This window comes from Mesoplodon mirus (assembly GCF_964341445.2).
Source record: "Mesoplodon mirus genome assembly, chromosome: 5".
NCBI classification, from domain to species: domain Eukaryota; kingdom Metazoa; phylum Chordata; class Mammalia; order Artiodactyla; family Ziphiidae; genus Mesoplodon; species Mesoplodon mirus.
In genome coordinates this window covers 36,656,908-36,677,405 of record NC_138980.1, presented here as the reverse complement: position 1 = coordinate 36,677,405, position 20,498 = coordinate 36,656,908, and the positions used below count along the sequence as shown (strand labels likewise).

The window sequence follows — 20,498 nt, the reverse complement described above, 5'->3', positions numbered from 1 at the left end:
CCACATGACAGGCTTATTTTCTTTCTTTTTTTCTTTTTTTTTTTTTTTGCGGTACGCGGGCCTTTCACTGTTGTGGCCTCTCCCGTTGCGGAGCACAGGCTCCGGACGTGCAGGCTCAGCGGCCATGGCTCACGGGCCCAGCCGCTCCGCGGCATGTGGGATCTTCCCAGACCGGGGCACGAACCCGTGTCCCCTGCTTCGGCAGGCGGACTCTCAACCACTGCGCCACCAGGGAAGCCCAAGGCTTGTTTTCTTGAATGGTGCTGCACAAAAATTCTCACAGCTGTATGTGTCCCATTCATCTAAAGAAGTGCTCAATTCAGGCAGTGGGAGACAGCTGCTTAGAAAGTAAAAAGAAATGACCTTGTAGCATTTTCAACAACTTCAGTTTATGTGTTGTTTTTTTTTTTTTTTGTAAAACGTATTTATTTATTTATTTATTTATTTATGGCTGTGTTTGGTCTTCGTTTCTGTGCAAGGGCTTTCTCTAGCTGCGGCAAGTGGGGGCCACTCTTCATCGCGGTGCACGGGCCCCTCACTGTCGCGGCCTCTCTTGTTGCAGAGCACAGGCTCCAGATGCGCAGGCTCAGCAATTGTGGCTCACGGGCCTAGTTGCCCCGTGGCATGTGGGATCCTCCCAGACCAGGGCTCGAACCCGTGTCCCCTGCATTGGCAGGCAGATTCTCAACCACTGTGCCACCAGGGAAGCCCTTCAGTTTATGTCTTTAACAGCTTTTTCTAGCAGAACAACTTTTCCAGAACTCATCTAACTGTTTAAATCTTGTGCACGTGTTTTGAAAGGTTAAATTTTTGAGTTAGGTTACATAAGGAATTGAAGTCTAAAACATTGGTGTGTGTTTACTGCTTGTGAAACTGCCCGTATTTCACCTATAAACACTGACCGTCCAAACTTACAGATGGTGAGGGATGGGTCTGTAGCAGGAAACATACAAATAGCTCTTTGTACTTTGCTGTCAAGTTACCAGTGATCTGAAAGTTTGGTTTTGAATAGTTGATACGACTTAATAATCGTTTAGAACTTTTTTTGTGTAGATGCTCATTTAAAACCGTGAGGTTCAAGCCCTACTAATCAAAACGTTCTTGGCTTCTAACGGCAATCTTTGAATCATTAGAAAAACTAAACCTAGCTTAGTGCTTCAAATATACGTCTGAATGCCTGGGTTGAAGCATAAGTCAAATCAGAGCTACTTGGAGTTAGCATTTTGTCAGGAAAGCCTCGATAATAGTTACTTCCATTGGTGTAAAGAGAGTGTTTGTACCAGAACAGGTAGCTGTTGGGAATTGGGATTTAAAAGGCACTGGTCCCTTCCCCTTCAAGGAAGAAACAGGTAGGTGAAGTCCTGGGGCAGAGGGTAGCTCCTGCGAATTGTAGACCTGGTGTGTCCTTTGGAGGCGTGTGGGCACATGGTTAGTTATGTGAAGTGCTAGGTCCTCATGGTGGCCTGGTTGAAATTAGGTCCTCGAGATTAATAGGAATCAACTAGTTGGTTTCCAGAGTCTGCCACAAAGTTGGACTAAATCTGGGAATTCATGAGTGACCACTGCCTTTCAAAAGTGAAAAGTAGCTGAACTTTGTAAGTCTCATTGTAAGTAGGAACAAGGGTCCTTTCCCCTGCTCATCTAAATGCGCAAAATTGCTGGAAACTGGGTGCGTTTTGAAAGATTAAAATTTTGAATTAGGTTACGTCTGGGGTTAAAATTTGATTTTCTGGTGTCTGTGCCTGTCTCCTGTCCCGTTCCCCTCCACCCTTCAGCTTTTAGTCAGCCAAGAGCAGGCCCTTGGGATTTGGGTGTAACCTGTCTGCCCAGCATTTGTCTCATTGTCACTCCCACTTAGGGTGCTTTTTGGTGAGGCTTTTTGGGCTGCCTCTCTTCTATTTACATTCTTTGTGGGTACTGCAGGCTACTATTTGAGGCCTAGGAATTGGGTGCAATTATCAAACCTTTTTAAACAGTGTATTTTAAAAGGATACTCAGGGTTTAGATAGAATGGGAGGTGGTACAGCTGAGTTTTTGAGTCAGAGCTTTGGAGCAGAGCGAAACTCTTGCATCAAATGCAGATAATAAACCTGCTGGCATTGTGGGGAGTATTAAATAATGCGAAGAGCACAGTGCCCAGTGTGTCATAAAACTACATTGTTTGAGTAATCACTGATAATAATGGCAAACGAGATAACTTAAGTGTAGACATTGCAGTTGGCATCTTTAATCAAAGATTGAGGTTTCTTCAGACTCACAGAGAGAACAGACTTGTGGTTGTGGCGGGGGGAGGTTAGGGGAGGGATGGAATGGGGGTTTGGGGTTAACAGATGCAGTGTATTATATACAGGATGGATCAACAACAGGTCCTACCGTATAGCCCAGGGAACTGTATGCAATGTCCTGTGGTAAACCATGATGGAAAAGAATATGAAAAAGAAGGTATATGTATAACTGAATCACTTTGTTGTACAGCAAAATCAATAAATCAACTAAACTTCAATAAAGTAAAAATTGAGATTTCTTGCGTTTAGTTTTCTCTTTTTAAAAAATTATAGAAGTGAAAATGAAAGTAGCTCTTATTGCTCAGTGTTTTAACCATGGTTGATGGATTGCCTTAGCCATATCCATCTGTATGTTCTACCACTGCATCTTCACACTTGCGTGTATAAAATATCCACGTGCATTTTAATGAGTAGATGTATGTGGTAACTTTGTGGACATTTTTCCATATCATTAAATAGTCTTTAAAGGCATAATTTTTTCTTTTTTAAGTTGCAAAGTGTGTGGTATGCCACAGGGTTTTGCAGACTCGGCACTGTTGGCAGTTTGAACTGAGTGCTTCGTGGTAGGGTGCTGTCCTGTGTGTTACCGTGTGCTGCACAGCATCCCTGGCCACTGTCCACTACACGCCAGTAGCACTGCCAGTCATAACGCCAAAATGTCTCCAAACATCGCCGCACTACAGCCCACGCCCGCGCTGACTCCCCATACTGGCATCCCACATTTGAGCATAACATGCCGTAGTTTGCTTCCCTTTGGGATATTTAGTCTGTATGCACTCCATAGAATAAGTAGCCTTTGTTTTGAATTCCTTGTCAGACATTTTGGTGCACATCCTAAGGGGAATTCCAGGATAAAGGCATGTATATTTTTAAGGCTATTGTTACATAGGGAGCCCAAAGATTTTACTTCCTTTCTGAGTCTAGAAGTTTCCACTCTCCTTCCCTTCCAGCCCCATTGAGAATACCTGACATAACTCTTAGTAGTCCCTTTGCGTTCACAGAACTCAGGGTGAAAATCGACTTTATGGTAGCCTTTGCCTTTTTGCCTTGAGCCAAAAAAAAAATTCCTGGGCTGAAGAATGAAGGAAGGCAGGGGGCCTGCTTACAGTGGGTGGAGTGAAGGGGAACCAGCAGGTCCGTCGTTGGGCTCGCTCTCTTAGGTTGCAGTTCTTTGGGTGCTATATGGACATTACATTTTTTAATTTACTCATTGGGAAATGCCTATGTTTATCCTTTGCTCGTTTTTCTTTAGGGATGCTAGTCTTAGTTTGGAGTGGTTTTGAAATCTTTTGAAGCTTTTGGATATTTTGTGCAAAGTCAAAATACTTTGATAGTATTAAAGAAATCCTGGATTTTTATGTTCCAGTTGAGACAGAACTATACATGATAGAAGAACAGGCACATTTAGCTTCCCTGTAACATGTTCTCACCAAGATTGAGCTGTGTCATCCTGCATAAACTAATTATGAGGCCAGAACCTGAATGTTGTCTGATTGAACAATTATTCTGTAATTAGGACAAAAGATGGAGGAGGAAGGCACAGAAGACAATGGCCTGGAAGAAGATTCCAGAGATGGGCAGGTATGTGGCATCACAGCCGAGATGGCGGCAGGAGCTCCACATTCTGGTCCACCTGGTCGCTGACGCCTTTCGTTCCTCATTACAGGAGGACATGGAAGCAAGTTTGGAGAGTTTGCAGAATATTGACATGATGGACGTTAATGTGTTAGAAGAAACCGAAGTCGAGAGTAGCAGTGCTCCAGACTTCGGGGAGGATGGCGCTGACAGCATTCTCGAGTCCCTGTGCGAGAGCAAAGACTACGTGGCCGTGCAGCTGAGGGAGCTCCCAGCTCAGTTCACAGGACACTCTGTAGGTAACGCAGATGCAGTACAGCGTGCTGCAGCCCTGGGGCTCCTCGCTGCTCATGTGCTCTTTGTCAGAGCCAGAGCACGCAGCTAAATCACCAGTCACCATAAACAAACACTTAACTCGGTGTCTAAACCTTGGGGTAAATTATATCCATTTAAACTCCACATAGGTCAGATGTTAATTAACGGATAACTTTTCTGTATTGTTGGAGGATATTTTTATAATTGGGTAGGAGACACTTTTCTTAGCATAAATTATAAAGTGAAAGGTTGACACTGTTGATAAAAAGTATTTTTCTTAAAAAGAAAAAAGGTTTAAAAACTATAGAAAGGTAAGAAAAAACCAGTTCATAATCTCGCCATCCAGATAATCCTGTTGATATTTTAAAGATGTTTTCCGTGTATAAATTTAGACAGTTATATTAAAAGATGTGAAATACAGTGAAGAAAAGTATTTGTCCCCCCAGAAGAACCCCTCCAATTAAAGGAATCCACTATTAACTTCTTGTGTATAAGGGAGGGCTTTAATTCTGTTGCCGGTGTCGCTTTCCCAGCTTCTCACTTGTCATCTGTTGCCATAGAGCTCTCTGGTAGCCCTCCTAGAACTGATTGCCAGTTTAATCTCACCACCTTGGCGTGCCCAGCCATCTTAGTTTGGTTTTATTTAACGCATTCTAGCTTTAAATTGGAAGAAAAAGTGCCCTTGTAGCACTGAACTTTAAACCTTAAAGGTCAAAAGTCACAAATTTCACATTATCACCACAGCTTGGCCTAGGCTAGGCAGTGAGCTTTGATTTGTCCTCTCAGTGAGATTCTGTTGTGTGTGAATTATTTCCATAGCATGGACTTGGCTTCTAACTTCTTGGTTAATGGAAACATCCAAACCTAGAAAAAGAAAAAAGTATGTGGGGAGGAGTATTTTTTTTTTTGCGGTACGCGGGCCTCTCACTGCTGTGGCCTCTCCCGTTGCAGAGCACAGGCTCTGGACGCACAGGCTCAGGGGCTATGGCTCATGGGCCCAGCCGCTCCGCAGCATGTGGGATCTTCCCGGACCGGGGCACAAACCTGTGTCCCCTGGATTGGCAGGCAGACTCTCAACCGCTGCGCCACCAGGGAAGCCCAGGGGAGGAGTATTTTTATATTTCAGTTAAAAAGTTAAAAGGTTTTCTAACTTAATAACCTCTAAGATACCAGTTTTTTTGGTATAGTAGATAATAAAAAGAGAAGACAGTCAAGTTAAATGTTTGTTTTATACAAAGTACTCTAAAAGAAAGTGCCCAGTTATTACTATTTTATCTTTTTTTGGCCAAGCTGCGTGGTTTGCGGGATCTTAGTTCCCTGACCAGGGATCAAACCCATTCCCTTGGCACTGAAAGTGTGGAGCCCTAACCACTGGACTGCCAGGGAATTCCCTATTGTTATTTTATTTTATTTTTTTTTTGCGGTACACGGGCCTCTCACCGCTGTGGCCTCTCCTGTTGCGGACCACAGGCTCTGGACGCGCAGGCTCAGCGGCCATGGCTCACGGGCCCAGCTGCTCCACGGCACGTGGGATCTTCCCAGACCGGGGCACGAACCCGTGTCCCCTCACATCGGCAGGCGGACTCTCAACAACTGTGCCACCAGGGAAGCCCCCCCCTATTGTTATTTGAAAAGCATTGCTACCAAGTGAAATCGGAGGAGTACAAAGTTCACTTTCCTTTTGAGTTCAGCTTTGGAAATTCTGCGGCTGGGTGGTGTATGCTGACCACCAGTGTGTGGAAACTGCCTGGGAAATGAATTTGCTCGTTCATTCATTTGGCCAGTGTGGACAGAGCGCCAGCCCTCTGTGAGCCTCTGTCAGAGTTGCTGGTGCCACCTAGTCCTGGAGTGGGCCTGGGGGCCAGGAGGCAGGTGATAAACTGAATACTGTAGCCCCCCCCCCAACCCTTACCCATGGATTTGCTTTCTGAGGTTTTAGTTACCCACAGTCAACCGGGTCTAAAAATATTAAATGAAGTAAACAATTCCTAAGTTTTCAGTCGCATACCGTTCTGAGTAGCGTGATGAAACCTTGCGCCATCCTGCCGGGACGGAAATTATCCCTTTGTCCAGTTATCCACGCTATATATGTTACCTGCCTGCCAGTGTAGGAAAAAGCACAGTGTATATGGGGTCTGGTGCTGGCTGAAGTTTTAGACATCCATTGGGGCTTTAGGAGCATATCCCTTGTGGGTAAGGGGGGCCGCTGTGATTTAGCAGTGGGCTTGCAGATGGCGGTAGGCATTGTGCAGGAAATAGACGTGTAGGTGGCCTGGAAACTGGTGAGGTGTAGGCCCTGGCATTCATAATTCTGTCTCCACAAAGTAGTTTTGCATTTTGTCTTTCAGGTAGATGGAGAGGGCTTCGAGAACACTTTGGATGCTTCATCGTTGGACTTCAAAGTGCCTCCGGTAGGTTACTACCTGGTTCTGTGGCTGGAAAGCTGACGTGAGTGGTTAATTTTCCATAGTGGAAAAGAGTGTAGGTGTGGGTGTGTGAACAATTCATTGAGCATCAGTCCTGAGCTGGGTGCTGGGGATAAGAGGTTGAGCCAAATTGTCAGTGTCAGGGTTTGCAGCCTAGTGGGCGTGGTGTTGATGACCAGTGAGTGTAACTAGAAAGTAGAAGTTTGGGCGATTGAGTTACAAAACCGTGAGAAGGCTTCCCAGAGGAAGTCCTATGTGTTCCAATTGAGGTCTGACAGGCCAGTCGAGGTAACCAGGTGAAGGGGAAGAAGACTCTGGGGCAGGAGGGGGTGGTGCATTGTAGGGATGGAGAGCACAGGGTGGGGGTGGGGATGCAGAGACAGGTGGGTCTGGCTGCCAGAGTCCAGGAGCCTTTGTCTTCTGTCCTGGGGGAGTTAGGGAGAGGTTTTCAGCAGGGTGGAGAAGGTCTTTCGTTGACACATTTCAGTTATAAAGAACAGTTCTGCGTTGGGAGAAATATATATTTTTTCAAATCCGGTGTGATGTGTAAAGCAGCGGCCATGTGTGTGACCTCTGCCTGGACCGTGGGAGTCGTTGCCAGCTGCAGAGCCCAACTCCAAGGGGGGAATGGGACGGGCTAATATTACTGCTACCTGTCTGCTTTTGCTGGGGAGAAACCAACACAGTGAGCTTGTCATTGAATTATTGTAGAATGGCATACTTTGTTTTGAGTGGAGAAACTTGTTTGGAACAAGCATTTATTCATACTTGATTGAAAGTTGTATCTGCTAGGGGAATCTGTCCAATTTTTAAAGTGCTTTGTGGATTTTCTTTGTCTTTCCTTTTCAATAGGATATTGAAGAACCTCTATTGGAGCCAGGTACTGATAAGAGAGACACAACAGTTATGGTTTGAAAGTTTTCCCACTGTATTTTTTAAGCTGTCTATATATTTTAAGTTGTTTATGGTGTTGTAAATTATTTTAATGGTGGACAATCCAGATCGTACAAGGATCAGAGATTGGAAACCCATTCATATCACCAGATCTGTGGAAGTACCGTTCTGGTTTCTGGAGGTCAAATACATTTGGTGAGATGCAGTGATTACTTTCATCTCTCTAACCACGTACAGTGGCATTTAAGTAATTCCCCCCAACCCCATGATTCTTCCATGTGTTTCTACACATGAAACAGATCTTGTGATATTTGCTGCAGTCATTTTGATTAATGCAGTTAAGGCAGGATAAAGCGGTGGTCAGGGCACTTATAGCCTGAGAAGTGACTGGATTCCAGAAGAGGAAACAGTTTCTTCATGAAAATTACCAACATGTTCCCCTTCTGGACTGCGTTTATCTCCTGCCGGCGGAAGTTTCTGGTTTTCCTGTTGGACTGTTCCGTTCAAAGAATTTCAAAGAAATTTGGAAATGGAGCTGTCCTTGAATGGTGATAGCGTTTGACTGAGCACCTTGGACATTGGACAAATAAGTCGAAGACCCAGACTTGAACAGAAGCATGAAGACTGTCGAGAAGCAGCCAGAAGGTTATGGGGGTTGAATCTCTGGGATGCTTTTCTCTTCCATGTAGCGTAGAGGCTTTGCTCTCGCAGGCGGTTGGAGCGCAGGTAGTGTAACCAGTGTAACGTTGTGTACCCGCGGGTTTTCCAATCTCTGTGTAGCTAGCAGTTCTCTTCGTGTTAGTGTGGCAGCCGTGCCAGTTCCACATTTGTGATTGCTTTATTTCCCTGGTAATTAAACCTTGTGCCATTCTATTCCTGTTAAATCCGTAGAAAATGAGAAAATACTCGACATTTTGGGGGAAACTTGTAAATCTGAGCCAGTAAAAGAAGAAGGTTCCGAGCTGGAGCAGCCATTTGCACAGGAAACAAGTAGCGTGGGGCCAGACAGAAAGCTTGCGGAGGAAGAGGACCTTTTTGACAGCGCCCACCCGGAAGAGGGTGACTTAGATTTGGCCAGCGAGTCAACGGCACAAGCTCAGTCGAGCAAGGCAGACACCCTGTTAGCGGTAGTGAAAAGGGAGCCCGTGGAGCAGACAGGCGATGGCGAGAGGACGGACTGTGAGCCTGTAGGGCTAGAGAAGCCAGTTGAGCAGAGTAGTAAAGCCTCAGAGCACACGGAAGCCTGTAGCGAGGAGGCCTCGGAAGCGCCCCCGGAAGCCTCAAGCCCAGACCCCAGGGATAGCAAAGAAGACGTGAAGAAGTTTGCTTTTGAAGCTTGTAATGAAGTCCCTCCGGCTCCTAAAGAGTCCTCAGCCAGTGAGGGCGCTGATCAGAAAATGAGGTTTGTTTTTTCTCAGTTTTAGACCAGACGCTATCTCCTTTTCATTGGTCATTTAATGACACACATAAGCTGTTGTTTCTGCAATTGGCCAGCCAGACTGATGCAATTGTAGTTTACTTCTAAAGTTTTATTTCTCTTTGTGTATTTTTAATGGGTGATTTCAATTCCTTTTGTTTTTCTCAACCTACTCTGGTTGTGCTCTTAACTCGTTAAGTGTTATCTTCAGCTAAATCGAATTGACTTTTAAGAATCTGCCATTGTATTTGGGGGGTCAGATTTCCAGTATAAGCTTGTAAAGGTGCTGTTAAAATTTTATTTCAGACTAATTTTCTGGTAGGTATTCAGTTTTAGCACATATCATACTTTGATTTAGTTGTCTTTCATTTTATTCCTGTACGAGTAACATTAACTTTTGTCTCTAGCTCTTTTAAGGAAGAAAAAGATATAAAGCCAATCATTAAAGATGAAAAAGGTATGATTTAATTTACATGGCAGGGAGCCATCTACGGATCCCTTGTTTTGGGAGGGAGGGGCCTGCAAGTATCCACAATTTGGATACAGTAGTTGGTTTTATTTTGGATTACTGGAATTAATCATCTAATGGTATCTTGAGAGACTAGTTTTAAATGTTGATGAGCTTCTGTATTTTATGTCTTTGTTGTGATTATTGCTTATGGAATAGTGGAAGTTCTGTTACAGGACAGGTTCACCTGTGGAATAATAGAATTTTAGAAAGTGCTATCTTGGTTGAGAGCTGATCATTGAAGCCATTTCAGTTTGTAACTGACGAGACGTGATTATTCCTTGAGTAAGAAAACTCAGTTTCTGTGATCCACATTTTTCGTTTTCTGTCCAGTTTGTTGGCGGTAATTAAATTCTTGACTCAGAGGAGTTGAGACTGGATTTAGTTAGGGTTTAAGAGAGGGCTACATCTTAGGAGGAGTGGTCGAGCTTACTGTTATGCCTTGAGGTAAAGCATAATCATCTCCCTCCTGCTTCAGGTCGAATCAGCAGTAGTTCTGGAAGGAATCTGTGGGTCAGTGGACTGTCTTCCACAACTCGAGCGACAGATCTGAAGAACCTTTTCAGCAAATATGGAAAGGTACACTCCCCTTGACCTCCTGTCACCGTGCCTTGATTTGGCATTAAAATATAATAAATCTAAGAGTTTAGAAACTTCATACTCGCTGTTAATTGTATTGGTTCTTATTTCTGGGTGGGGGGAAAACAAATAAGAACAAAAACTCCAAGGTGGGGGACCCAGCCAGTGGTGGGTAGTAAGCCTTGTTTCCTGGTTGAGAGTGGATGACAGGCAGAGTAGACAGCTTATAGAACGCTGCTCAGAGAAGGTATGTAAAAGCTACAGTCTACATGTCCCTGCTGTGCTTCCAAGTTCTCTTGAACAAACTATCTTTTAGCCGATAGAAAACTTGAAGCTGGCATGATGAGGTGTTTTCCCTTAACGGTAAGTGAAGAGTTGGTCTCCATGTATCTTCTATCATCTAAAGTATATAGTTTGAGAATTGCAACAGGACAGTGGCTTAAAAATAAATCAACTGAGGACTTCTCTGGTGGTCCAGTGGTTAGGACTCCACGGCTTTCACTGCTGGGGGCGTGGGTTTGATCCCTGGTTGGGAAACTAAGGTCCCACAAGCCACGTGGCCAAAAATAAAGTTAATTAAAAAAATTTTTTTTTACTAATATATCTACTGATATATTGGTCACGGGAGCAGGAGGAAAGTAATACAGTTCAGAAGCCTTCCAAGGAACATTTAAGAATGATTCTGTTGTCTTGGAATTAGGTAGTGAAATAGTCTCATCAGAAGCCTTAATGACTGCCCTGGTCTGCTGGGGGCCTGTGGGGAGTGACCCTTGGGAGAGAAGTAGGCGAGGTACCGCTCAGCGGCAGCAAGTTGCAGGGATTCCAGGCAGAGGTTTGGCATCTTTGTCATCCTGGCTGCCCAGGTCATTCCTTTGCTCAGGTCCTTGTTCCCCAAATAAGTTTTAGTGAAGGGGTTAGGGAATGAAGCAGACAGGACCCAGAAGAAGCATTCCAAAGGGTGTAGAACGCTATTAAGCCCAAACCTATTCGCTCACTTATTTAGAATCAGGCACTGATTGTAAAGCCAAAGCAAACAGATACAAGGGCATTGACATCATAGATCTTACGTTGGTGGAAGATGGTTTAAGAAATAAATACATGACAATGTGTTATTATAAGTATATTGAAGATTACAGCGTGCCATCAGTGTGTGGTAGGAAGGCCTAATTTAGATTTGGGAAGTAGGTTCAGCAGTCGTCGCTGAGGAAGTGACATTTAGGCCAAGGGCTGCGTGATTTGTTTGCCTGGCCCTCGGAGCTCAGCTCTGGACCAGAGCAACAGGACCTAGGAAGGCCCCGCAGTGGGACAAGGCTCCGGAAGTGGATGAGCAGACCAAGGCTTCTGTGAGGAGCTTGATAGCAGAGGACAGGAAGCAGGGAAAGGGCACAGACAGGAACATGGGAGCTTTTTGTGGTATCTGCTCTCACTTAGGTTTTATCTGTCATCGGAAGTGATGCCCTTATAAGGATAATGTTTGATGGAAAAGTCAAATGGCCCCATGATTAGCTCAGCCCTCTCGTTGAGGAGAGGGAAGAAGGCAAAGCTTCATCTCTGATATGCGAACTGACATCTGTATCCATCTCAGCAGAGGCTCTGGCCCTGTATGGGGTGCTTTGGACAGATCGGGGCTTTCTTCAGGCAGAGGTGCAAATGTCAAGGTCTGCAGGGATCCTAGGGAGCATGTATCCCCTCACCATCTCACATTCGGGTACACTGAGGTCCGGAGAGAGGAGAGCACTTGTTCACGTTGACCCACTGAATTCAGAGGAGGTCACAGCCAGAAGCCATGGCTCCTGTGTCTCAGGCTTTTTGTATATCCCAACCCTCACATCTTTGAATGTCCTCCAGGAACGTTTACACTTAACGGAAGCATTGGTATGGTAGAGTTTAAATCTGTGCTCTTGCTCTGTGTTTTGTATCCTGTTTCTTCTTGGATTCCTTGTACCTGTTTGCTGTTTTTGTTTTTTTTTTTTTTTTTTTGATATGGACCATTTTTAAAGTCTTCCCTGAATTTGTTACTGTATTGTTTCTGTTTTATGTTTTGGTTTTTTGGCTGCAAGGCGTGTGGGATCTTAGCTCCCTGACCAGGGATCGAACACACACACCCTGAATTGGAAGGTGAAGTCTTTTTTTTTAAGACATTAAAAATTTTTTTAATGTTTTTTAATTTATTTTTGGCTGTGTTGGGTCTTTGTTGCTGCGCGTGGGCTTTTCTCTAGTTGTGGCAAGTGGGGGCTAGTCTTCATTGTGGTGTGTGGGCTTATTGTGGTGGTTTCTCTTGCAGAGCACAGGCTCTAGGTGCGCAGGCTTCAGTAGTTGCGGCATGCGGGCTTAGTTGCTCCGCGGCTTGTGGGATCTTCTCAGACCAGCAATTGAATCTGTGTCCCCGGCATTGGCAGGTGGATTCTTAACCACTGAGCCAGCAGGGGAGTCCCTGGAAGGCGAAGTCTTAACCACTGGACTGCCAGGGAAGTCCCTGTTTATCTGCTTGATTTTGCATTGCATAGTTTTTTTTATGATTTGTGCCTTATTAGCTATATCTAGTCTATGTAACTAGTTTCTATTTTAGTTCCTTGAGGTGTAAAGTTGGGTTGTTTATTGGAGATTTTTCTTGTTTCTTGATGTAGGCATTTATTTCTGTGAACTTTCCCCTTAGATTGCTTTTGCTGCATCTCATAAATTTTGGTATGTTGTATTTCCAGGTTCGTTTGTCTCGAGGTGTTATTTGATTCATCACAGTCTATCTCCCAGTTACTTTATTCCAGTTCCTAAGTAGTATGAGAGCCTTACAGCAGTGCACTGCCATTTTCTCCTCCAGCCTTTGTGACGTTATCATACGTTTTACTTCTATTTAATAAAGCACACAGTGCATTATTGGCTTTTTTTTGGTGAGTTGTTTTGTTTTTAAAGAAAAGTGGGTTTTTAGTTACTCATGTGTATTTACCATTTTGGGGTGCTCTTTTTTTCCTTTTTGTTTGTCCACGTTCCCCCTGGGTATCATTTTCCTTCCTCCTTAAACATGTCTTGTAGTGCAGCATTGTGGACGGTGAATTCTCAACAGCATATGCATGCCTGAGAAAGCTGTTGCTTTGCCTTTGTCTTGCTGGGTATAGAATTCAGGGTTGGCTGCCTTCCTCCAGGTGGCACAGCCACTCTGCTCCTTCTCGCTTGCGTCCTCTCCAACCAGCCGGCTGTCATTCTCACCTTTGCTCCTTAGTGTCCGTGCGTCTTGTCTTCCTCTGGCTGCCTTCCCGATTTCTCTTTACCACCGGTTAAGTTTGCTGCTGCTGTGCTTTGGTTTCGTTGGCGAAGTTTTTTTCCTGTGCTGCGTGTCTGTGAGGACATATTGCTGTTGCTCTGGTTCGTTTTGTTTTTTCTGTCTTTTTTCTCGGTTTCATTTCAAATGGTTTTTCTTACTACATCTTCAAGTTCCCTAATTTTTTCTTTTGTTCTCAGGCCCATCTGGTGTAGTCTTTTCCAGAAATTCGGTTTGGGTATTTTTATTATTTATTTATTTATTTTTTTTTTTTTTGCGGTACATGGGCCTCCCACTGCTGTGGCCTCTCCCATTGCGGAGCACAGGCTCCGGACGCGCAGGCTCAGCGGCCATGGCTCATGGGCCCAGCCGCTCCGCGGCATGTGGGATCTTCCCGGACTAGGGCACGAACCCGTGTCCCCTGCATCGGCAGGCGGACTCTCAACCACTGCGCCACCAGAGAAGCCTCTGTTTGGGTATTTTTAAACATCTTCTATGTGCTTACCTGACACGCTCAGTTGTTGCTCTGCCTTCTGGAACGTACAGGATACGGCCCTCCTTGTTCACTAGTTCTGTCATTGTGTCATTTCTATTGACTTTGTCCTTTTCTGTGCTAGAGCCCTGTTTTCCTGCTCCTTGGCTAGCTAGCCTTGTTGTCTTTGATGGCACATGATAACTTTCACCTTGTTGGGTGCTGGTCCTTCCTGTGTCCCCATAAATGTCTTTGCGCGTTTGCTGGGTCACAGTTCAGTCACTTGCTCCTTCTGAGGCTTGTTAAGCTTCACCAGTCAGGCTAGGGCAGCCTTTAGCTCTGGCCAGCTTTGTCCACTCCTGAGGCTGGACCCTTCTGAGTACTCAGCCTCACGTCCCCGGGAATTACAGGCTCTTCCACTCTGGCTGGTGGGGTCACTCCGGTAACAGTGAACCGTTTATGGTCCTGAGTGAGCCCAGGGGATTGTTCCCTCTGCCCGTTACTGGTGGGTGTCTGTCTAGCCTGGGTGGTCACCTCACACAAGTGCACTGTTGTGGGCAGCCCTCTCCTCTGTGGTATTCTGATTGCTGCCTTCATCTTCTCTGACTCTGAGCTCTGTCTGTTCAGGGATGCTGCCCCTCACTCCCTCCCTGTTGCCGGCTGGAACTTCTAGGTGGTGTGCCAGGGCAGTCATAGGAGACACCCCTCAGGTGTTCCCCCCTTGCAGGGGTCACCATCCTATGCGGCCTGCTGTCCGGTGTCTGAAAACACTTGTTGCCCACATTTCCTCCAGGTTTTTAGTTTCAGGCAGCAGGAGGGTTACTGCTTGGTATTCTGTCCTGGCTGGAAGCGGAAGCCCTCTCTGCATCACGTCAGAGCTGTTCTCAGCCCGGGCCTGCATGAATTGGGGTGCATTTCTGAGTCAGCATCCTCGTAGCTTTCCATGGGAACAGTGGAATTGGAGAAAAAGGTCTGAGTGGGAAGGTCTTTTGATTAATTAACAGGTTGTGGTTAATGAAGTCTAACTGTCTTTAGCTTTTCTTGTTTGTATTTTGTCACTGTGAGAGCTAATCTTAGAAGCAATTGTATTTTGATAGGTCAGGATTTATTAGAACCACTTCAATGACTTGTTACGAAGAACAACAATTTCCAGAGCAGTAAAAACAAGTGGAAATGGTTCTGATGATCAGTTAACTGCCTGCAGTGCTTGATACGTAGTGTGGTTATTTGCAGGAGAAAATAAGAGTACCCTTTTCTCACAAAGGTTGTTGGAGCCAAAGTGGTGACCAATGCCCGCAGTCCCGGGGCCCGGTGCTACGGGTTTGTCACCATGTCAACGTCCGATGAGGCCACAAAGTGTATCAGCCATCTCCACAGAACTGAGCTTCATGGAAGAATGATCTCTGTTGAGAAGGTAAGGCTGTTTTTGCTGCTGTAACTCACAAAGCTCACAGGCCAGAAGACCTGGTCCCTAACCTGTTTCTGTCTGTGTTGTATTTTAGGCCAAAAACGAACCTGCTGGGAAAAAGCTGTCTGACAGAAAAGAATGTGAAGTGAAGAAGGAAAAATTGTCTAATGTTGACAGACATCATTCTGTGGAGATCAAAGTTGAAAAGTAAAGTGCTTTATTAAAACCTTTCTCCTCAGAGGAGGGCAGGTGGCAGCCACAGGGTCACCAGCTCCTTATTTAAATCTTGGGTGGTTTTTGGCATCTTGCTGCCACTTAGTATTTATGTCCAAGCAAGTTAGTAATCTGTTGAAAAAACAACACAGACTGAAGGATGTTTGAACTGCTCAGGTCCGCTCACACAGGCAGTGTTTTCAGGGGTAAATACTACAGTACTACAGGTGCAGAGCTGGCTGAACCTGCAGCTGTGGAACCGTGGACAGGGAGAGCCGATTATGAAGTTACATGTGGATTTTCGACTGGGGGGTCGGCACACCAATCCCCATGCATTTCAAGGGTCAGCTGTGTTTTTACTTCATTCTTGACATTCTGAGCCCTTGCATGACCTCTCAAACCTTGGAATCATTTCCTGGTCCACATTGATCTTTGTGCACTTCTTGTATTTTATCACAGCAACTGCAGAAGCCCAGCTTTGCAAAGACAGTTTCATCCAAAGGAATGTAGCCTGATCCAATGAAACGAGTGACCACAAGCTAGTAGTTCACGTGTTGTCTGGCAGATAGTACTTCTTTGTTTCCCTCAGAAATTTAAAATATCCCAGGACAGTTGTGAGTTCACCCATCCTGGTGTACCTTGGCACCGTAGTTTGGGAACCACAGGTCTGAGAGACTACCGTTATAAAGGAGGTGATTTGCATCTTTAATCAAGATGAAAACAGGGACAGATCTTTCAAAGCAAGCGTTCCTTATTGATACTTTTACCAAAATTGTAGGTTTATCTTTTTTGAGAAGGTAGACTTTGTTGACGGACTCGACAGGGTGCTATTCTCAGAATGCACAGTTTATGTTGAGTTTGTATTGTCGGCACAGGTGGTTTTCATTTCTAGGTCCACTCCCTAAAAATTGAATCTTGCTGAGAATGTCAGTCTCACAGTAATTCCATTTTTCTGGGTTTTTTTTTTTAATGTAAGAAAATTTATAGTTAAATAAACATGACTATGGGCATTACATTCATAAGTTAAACTTGGTTTTTAAAGATGTACTTATCCATCTTCATTGTAGCCAAATTGGAATTTGTAAACCCAGGAGAAATGTATGTCAGATTAGCTTTTTTGTATTTAGGGGTGAGATCGTAATTTTATCGGCAACTTCTCCAAAGAGACACATCTTGTTGGTAGTGCTAAAAACCTGTACTGGGGGAACATGGGGAGCTATTGGGAGTTCTTGGTATTGTTAGCACCTTGAGATGCATTTCATATGTTGATTTTCTGATCACAAAAGTGGGACATGTTTATGGGGAAAGGGAGGGCATGTAATAACTAGTTAGCATGTGTGGTTTCCGCAGCCCTGGAACGATGCTGTGAGGTCTGTGCTCTGTGTGGAAGGAGAGACAGCTCAGAAAGGAGCAGCGCCGGGCCTGAGGCGAGCAAGGGGTGGCTACCCCCAGCGCAGGGCTGCTTAACTGGGTGATGAGCTTAAAATGAAACCAAACTGCTTTCAAGTGGTTTGTGTAGGAGGCTGAGCATTTTAAAGTTTGTTTTTAATCTTACTCTCTTCAGTGAACACCCTCATTTGACCTTTTGTGGGTTTTTTTTTTGGCTGCATTGGGTCTTCCTTGCTGCGTGGCTTTCTCCAGTTGTGGCGAGTGGGGGCTACCCTTCGTTGTGGTGCGTGGGCTTCTCATTGCGGTGGCTTCTCTTATTGCGGAGCACAGGCTCTAGGCCCGCGGGCTTCAGTAGTTGTCGCACGTGGGCTCAGTAGTTATGGCTCACAGGCTCTAGAGCTCAAGGCTCAGTAGTTGTGGCGCACGGGCTTACTTGTTTCGCGGCATGTGGGATCTTCTTGGACCAGGGCTCGAACCTGTGTCCCCTGCATTGGCAGGGGGATTCTTAACCACTGCGCCACTGGGGATGTCCCTGACCTTTCGTTTTTAAGAATTTCTAGGTTTGGTAGTCAGCCTAAGTGACATAGAGAAGCTCTTCCTAAAGAGGTTGCTTGTCTTGGATGAGTTTTTATGTAATTGCCATTTGGAAAGCACACACAGATGTCAAGCATGATCTCACTACCCAGGGCTGACACTTTTGGTATCTATTCCTCTGGTCTTTTTTTCCTACATATATATTTTTTAGAAATTGCTTTTTAGGGAATTCCCTGGCAGTCTAGTGGTTAGGACTCTGTGCTTTCACTGCCGAGGGCCCAGGCTGAAACCCTGGTTGGGGAATTAAGATCCCATAAGCTGCGTGGCACAGCAAAAAAAAAAAGAAAGAAATTGGTTTTTAACTTAATTAGTGTTATCAAGAAGTCCATTTGTGTCTAGGAGGTGCCGTGTGAGTCCAGAACAAGTAGGAAGGGTCTCCCTTCAAGACATTTTGTAAGGCTACTGGGAGGGAGAGGGTGCTGCCCCGGAACAGTGGAAAAGGCACGTCAGAGATGGTTCCTAGGGTTTATTTGCGGTCAGGTAGTGAGCAGAAGCAGTCTCTAATCTGTCAGAAGAGAACCGGGAAATAACAGTGGGCTGTGGTGCAGCAGTCGAAAGGACCCAGATCTGTGCCTGTGTCCACACAGCCCAGCCGGCAGGGCATGCAGTGAAAGGCATTGTAGAGCAGCACACGAGGACCATCCCGCTGTGTCAGTCCTAAGAAACCTAGAGCATCACTGTAGGGCGTCATGGTTACGGGAATATGCAAGTGAAGCCAGGAGCGGTGGATCCACACAATTGACAGTAAAGGCACTGGTGGTGGCTGTCACAGGGATGGAGACTGTCACAGGGGTGGCTGTATCTAGAGTGTCTTGTGTTGTAAAGGGAAAGCAGTATGTTACAAACATTTACAGTTTTCAGTTCTGATAGACACCGTCAGTTATTATTTTGTTTCATTTTGAATATTTCTCAAAGTTTTTTTTTTTTTTTTTGCGGTACGCGGGCCTCTCACCGCTGTGGCCTCTCCCGTTGCGGAGCGCAGGCTCAGTGACCATGGCTCACGGGCCCAGCTGCTCCGCGGCATGTGGGATCCTCCCGGACCGGGGCACGAACCCCTGTCCCCTGCATCGGCAGGCGGACTCTGTCAACTACTGCGCCACCAGGGAAGCCCTAAATACAGTTTTAAAGCTTCATGCTGTGGAAGTTTAGGAGGGAGGAAGTGTGAGCTGAGGGGCATCTGGGAGAGGTTTCCTTGGGCATCCCGAGCTCTGCCTGGGTAGTGGGAGGAGAGGGCAGGTGGTGCTTGTTAGCGGACCCCATAGGGCCTGGCTTTTCCATCCTGGACCCTGGCACGCAATGGGCATTTTTTAAGTGTGGAGTTTAACTGCCGGGGACAAACAGCAGTAGGGAACGTGGGGGACACGTTTGAATGGCAGCGACGATTTGTTTGACTGCTTAGCATGAAACTGCCTTCAGTTGAAATGGCACCAGCAGTTTCCATATTTGCTGGCACCTCACGTGCCATTTTGCCTCCCCCAAAGTGTGCAGAAATTACCAGGTGTGGTGGGGGGGGTGGTCCGGGTGGGGTGTCCAGGGCTTCCTGCAGCAGGCACTGCCCCTCCTTGTACTGTACCTCCATTCTGTTTTATACTCTGCTTTTTGGAAAAAGTGTTTTTCCCTATAAAACTTTAATATTCCACACATACAAGATGAAACATTTGAAGTTAGTTTTTAACAAGCTTTCCTGTATAATTGGAGTGTTTCTCATGTCTGCTTCTGGGCCTGTTTACGCACTGGTACATCTGGCATTTTGGGAAGACACCCCACGAGCCTGTAGTTTCATCCGGTATGTTTTTAGATGTGGCAGGTAACTTAAGTGGGAAGGGGCTGTATCTAAAGGGGGTATTATCATTACCACAGTTTTCAAATAATTTTTTCCCTTCAACTGGCAGCGGGCGGGTTTGCTTTGTGTGGAAGTCTGAGTGTGAGCTACTCCTGTGAGAATCTCAGGACCTCAAGTGTGATCACCATGTTTCTAAACAGAACTGTAATTAAGAAGGAAGAGAAGATGGAGAAGAAGGAGGAAAGAAAACCTGAAAACATTAAAAAGGAAGAAAAAGATGAAGATGAGCTGAAACCAGGAGCAGCCAATCGGTCCCGAGTCACCAGATCAGGTGATGAGAGTCTGTGGAGTGTTCACGAGAAGGGAAGAGGTGGCGAGGGCGGCAGGTGGGTTGCATGGAGTGAGGGCCCAGCAGGCTCGGTGCCTTTTGCTGAGCTGTGCTGTGTGCAGGAAGCTCTTAGAGGACAGAGCCTCCGGTGATGAAACGGCCAAAAGGGGTTTCTCCGCAACATCAGAAATCTAGTTTTTCTGGTCGGGATCTGTGTTTATTGGTGGCTCAGTGACCTGGGTGTTGGCTTTTCCTGAGTCTCCAGTAGAATGAATAGAAGGTGGGATTTGCAAGAGCGAGGTGTCCTGTTTCCTGTGACTAATTCCATGCAGTTCTGCAAGTATGTCATCGAGTTTTTCTTGCATTTATGTTAAAACCAGATATAGTTAAAAAAAAAAAAAAAAAAAAAAAACTAAAACCTCAGAGCATCTGTACCCATTATAAAAGTTTATTGTGCAATGCACCTTCAGGTTTGCATGAGACTCCACAGAAAGTTTTGTGGGGAAAAGTGAAACCAGTGCACTCCCCCACACACACACGTCCTCCACCCCCCTTAAAACAGAAACAACCCAACCATCTGGAACCTTGGAATTTGGTACGGCACATTATAAGTTACATCTCAAGTGTTTGGAGTAATTTACCAGCAGTCTCAAGAGCACCGTATTTTTAAAATGTTCTTCAGTATTGTAAATCTCCCTAAATCAGTAATTGTTCCGGTGGTTAGAGCCTGCTTATCGTTTCATTGAGGGGAAAATCAGTTTGGAAGCCTTTATTGCGGTAGATGAATGAGGGGAGCCCACCTGTCTGGCGGGGCCCTCTGAGTTGGCAGGCCGTGTCTGACTCAGCAGCACAGGGGCCTGGGTTCTGCAGAGCTCTCCAGAACGTGTGGGAGGAATGCACGTCGAAGTACATGATCCCTGCAGCACTGGGGTTTAGCATGGAGGTGAAGGAGGCCCGAGTGTGGGACGTGTTTGTGCCCACGTTGCAGAATGCAGTTTAATTCCCGTTTACGCTGTAAGGTGTGAACAGATCACGCCACTTCATTCCAGACGAGCA

The 20,498-nt window shown here is 45.6% G+C and overlaps 1 protein-coding gene across 1 annotated transcript in view; it reads left to right on the top strand.

The window, feature by feature from the left end:
- The window catches only part of SAFB2 (scaffold attachment factor B2), a 34,336-nt gene that overhangs the window by 2,437 nt on the left and 11,401 nt on the right, over nt 1-20,498 (top strand). The window contains exons 3-12 of the mRNA XM_082622469.1: nt 3,802-3,866; nt 3,952-4,159; nt 6,528-6,586; nt 7,454-7,481; nt 8,387-8,897; nt 9,320-9,369; nt 9,899-9,999; nt 14,992-15,141; nt 15,230-15,342; nt 19,315-19,445. Coding sequence (XP_082478595.1) covers nt 3,802-3,866; nt 3,952-4,159; nt 6,528-6,586; nt 7,454-7,481; nt 8,387-8,897; nt 9,320-9,369; nt 9,899-9,999; nt 14,992-15,141; nt 15,230-15,342; nt 19,315-19,445 — 1,416 coding nt within the window. The remainder of the gene's footprint in view (nt 1-3,801; nt 3,867-3,951; nt 4,160-6,527; nt 6,587-7,453; nt 7,482-8,386; nt 8,898-9,319; nt 9,370-9,898; nt 10,000-14,991; nt 15,142-15,229; nt 15,343-19,314; nt 19,446-20,498) is intronic.